Here is a 2,563-nt window from a genome sequence, read left to right as displayed (position 1 = left end):
TTTTTTTTTTTTTTTATGGTAATATGAAACCTTGTTGCATTATAAATGTAATGTGCATGCTTTATCTTGTTCAAAATAAGTCGAAGTAAACTATAAACCAGCAGTGGGAAAAATCCTCAATTGGTTAATACTAAAAAGACTCAGGAAGTTTGTGTGGAGTTTTGAATACCTGATTACCTAAGCTACTTTTTTGATTTGGTGAAGAAAGTTTCTATATAACCATTCCAATTAGGGAAAAATGCTTCAAAGGAAAGAGTTAGATTTATGTCAGAGATCCTAATGACCCAATATGAACAATTTGTCTCATAGGTCACAACTTTGACATATAATAAAAAAAAAAATGAACAGCTGTGTCCAGAAATTTCCAGTGTATCAGAACTTATTGTTAACTTTCGTAAAAGGACCAGTAAATATTTAGTTTTCTCCTAAATTCTTAAATTATGTTCTTAGGAAAAAATGGCTGCCCAAACATCCAAGGTTGTGCTGTCACTGGACGCTAAAGATGTGAACTCAATCAAAGATGGCGTGAACTTCAAGAAAAACCCCAATGATGGGAAATGTTACATCATATTCAAGAGCAGTGATGGCTTCAAAGCATGCAAAAATCAGTGCAAACATCAAGGGGGGCTGTTTATCAAGGACATAGAAGACCTGGATGGCAGGTGAGGACACATCTGTAAAAAAAAAAAAAAAAAAAAAAGCTGCGTTATGAAATGAATACTTCTAATTACAACTTATGCACTGGTCTGCTCTTACAGGACAGTTAAATGCACCAAGCATAACTGGAAATTAAACGTCTCATCAATGAAATATGTGAACCCGCCTGACAGCTTCCTTCAGGAGGAACTTGGTAAGATGAGTGAAAGGCAACTTTATTCTATATTCAATTTTGAATGGTTTCTGAATTTATGAAAATTACATATTTAATAATTATCTACATGCAAACAGCTCACAAGAACATTTAAAACTGGATATAATTTATCAGGTTTGCAGATATAATTTTTTTAATCCACTTTCACAGAGGTTGAACTCTTAGATGATGGAGGGATGCAGCTAGTGGAGCTGAACCCCATTGATCCGTGGCTAACTGATCCCAGAGAGTGTCAGGAGCTTCAGCCAGGAGAAGTAAAAGTAGGAGCTTTTTCATCTAAGCTTTGAGGAAGTATTCTAAAAAGAATATGGATTGCTTGTACAAACATTTAAAGCTTTAACTTTCATTCAGATAACATATTTCACCCACGCCTGCATGGAGCTGCAATTTGGACAGAAGCGCTTCCTGTTCGATCCATGGCTGAGGGGCCCTGCCTTTGCCCGAGGCTGGTGGCTTCTTCACGAGCCCCCGGCAGACTGTCTGGATAGACTCTGTGCAGCCGATCTTATCTACATCAGCCACTTGCACTCTGACCACCTGAGGTACACACTCTAATGCTGCTGCTGTTTAACTAATATCAAAACTGTCGCTACTTTTTCACCATTGGACAAGAAAAAATATCACATAAAAATAGATTATTTTCTAAGTGAGAAAACATGTCGTCTTGCTAAAGTATTAACAACTTCTGAATTTTTCAACTTTTTTTTTTTTTACAAGAAAACTCTGAATTTGTAGGGTTTCAGGGGTAATTACATTGTACCATACAGATGTTTAATATCCGATTGGGGTTCAAGGAGACAGAAGCAGACATACAGAAAGAAGCAGAGATACAAAAGGCAATTGTCAACCAGCTTCACAGGTGGCCCAGTCCAGGAAACACACAACCAGGCGGACGAGCTCCAAGCCAGCTCCCATGTCAGAGGATGAAGAGAGTACATACAGTTAGTCAGAGTCAGAGTCAGAGAAACATGACTACATTGAAAACAGGCTGATCTCAAACATCTATAAACATGTTGATGGCAGCAGCACAGCTGATATTTCTCTCCAGGATGGTATGACAGCCAAGCAGGAACATACCAGATGAAGCTACTATGAGAAAAAGCAGAGAGAACATAGTTAGAGATTGAACTAAGAAATTCTACAGAGTGGGGGAATACAGAGATAGATAGAGTGGAGCAGAATGATGAAAAAGGGATCCCTATGTCCTCCAGCAGTCGAAGCCTATACAGTAGTAGCCATTCAAAATTTCCCCACTTTCCTTGATGGGCCCTTGGCTGGTCTTTGGCTGGTCCCCTACAATTCCTTTTTAAACATCAATATTTGTACTAAAATATTATTTCTGTCATGATTTGTGGGCATTAAGCTCTAAAGAGACGCATCATCTCCTGGCCAGAACCTGTAATTCAGTGAAAGTTGGAGTCAGAGTAAAGAAAATATGCAAGAGGAAGTCACTCAGGTGGCTGAAAGTTGGAGATTAAGCAGGGAGCTGAAGGGAAGTTGGCACCTGGCATTTGACTAGGAAGGGTAATTTTGAATGGCTGCTACTGTAGCAGCATAACTATAGAAAGAGCACTAGATAACCTGTGCCACCTCAACTACAAGCCATTAACACCCATTCATCTTTTTCAAAAAGCTTAAGTTCCATAAGAGTGAACAAGGAACATCTTTGAAGAAATTGGACTTGGGTCTGGA

The 2,563-nt window shown here is 38.7% G+C and overlaps 1 protein-coding gene across 1 annotated transcript in view; it reads left to right on the top strand.

Annotated features, from left to right (window-relative positions):
- The first annotated feature begins 455 nt into the window (after positions 1–455).
- LOC107099834 (cytidine monophosphate-N-acetylneuraminic acid hydroxylase-like) overlaps positions 456–2,563 on the top strand; it is a 16,721-nt gene continuing 14,613 nt past the window's right edge. Inside the window, exons 1-4 of the mRNA XM_015398111.1 lie at positions 456–662; positions 759–850; positions 1,022–1,131; positions 1,223–1,413. Coding sequence (XP_015253597.1) covers positions 457–662; positions 759–850; positions 1,022–1,131; positions 1,223–1,413 — 599 coding nt within the window. The 5' untranslated portion in view covers position 456. The remainder of the gene's footprint in view (positions 663–758; positions 851–1,021; positions 1,132–1,222; positions 1,414–2,563) is intronic.

This window comes from Cyprinodon variegatus, unplaced genomic scaffold (assembly GCF_000732505.1).
Source record: "Cyprinodon variegatus isolate N-32 unplaced genomic scaffold, C_variegatus-1.0 Scaffold28, whole genome shotgun sequence".
Lineage (NCBI taxonomy): Eukaryota > Metazoa > Chordata > Actinopteri > Cyprinodontiformes > Cyprinodontidae > Cyprinodon > Cyprinodon variegatus.
This window is presented reverse-complemented; position numbering and strand designations above follow the sequence as displayed.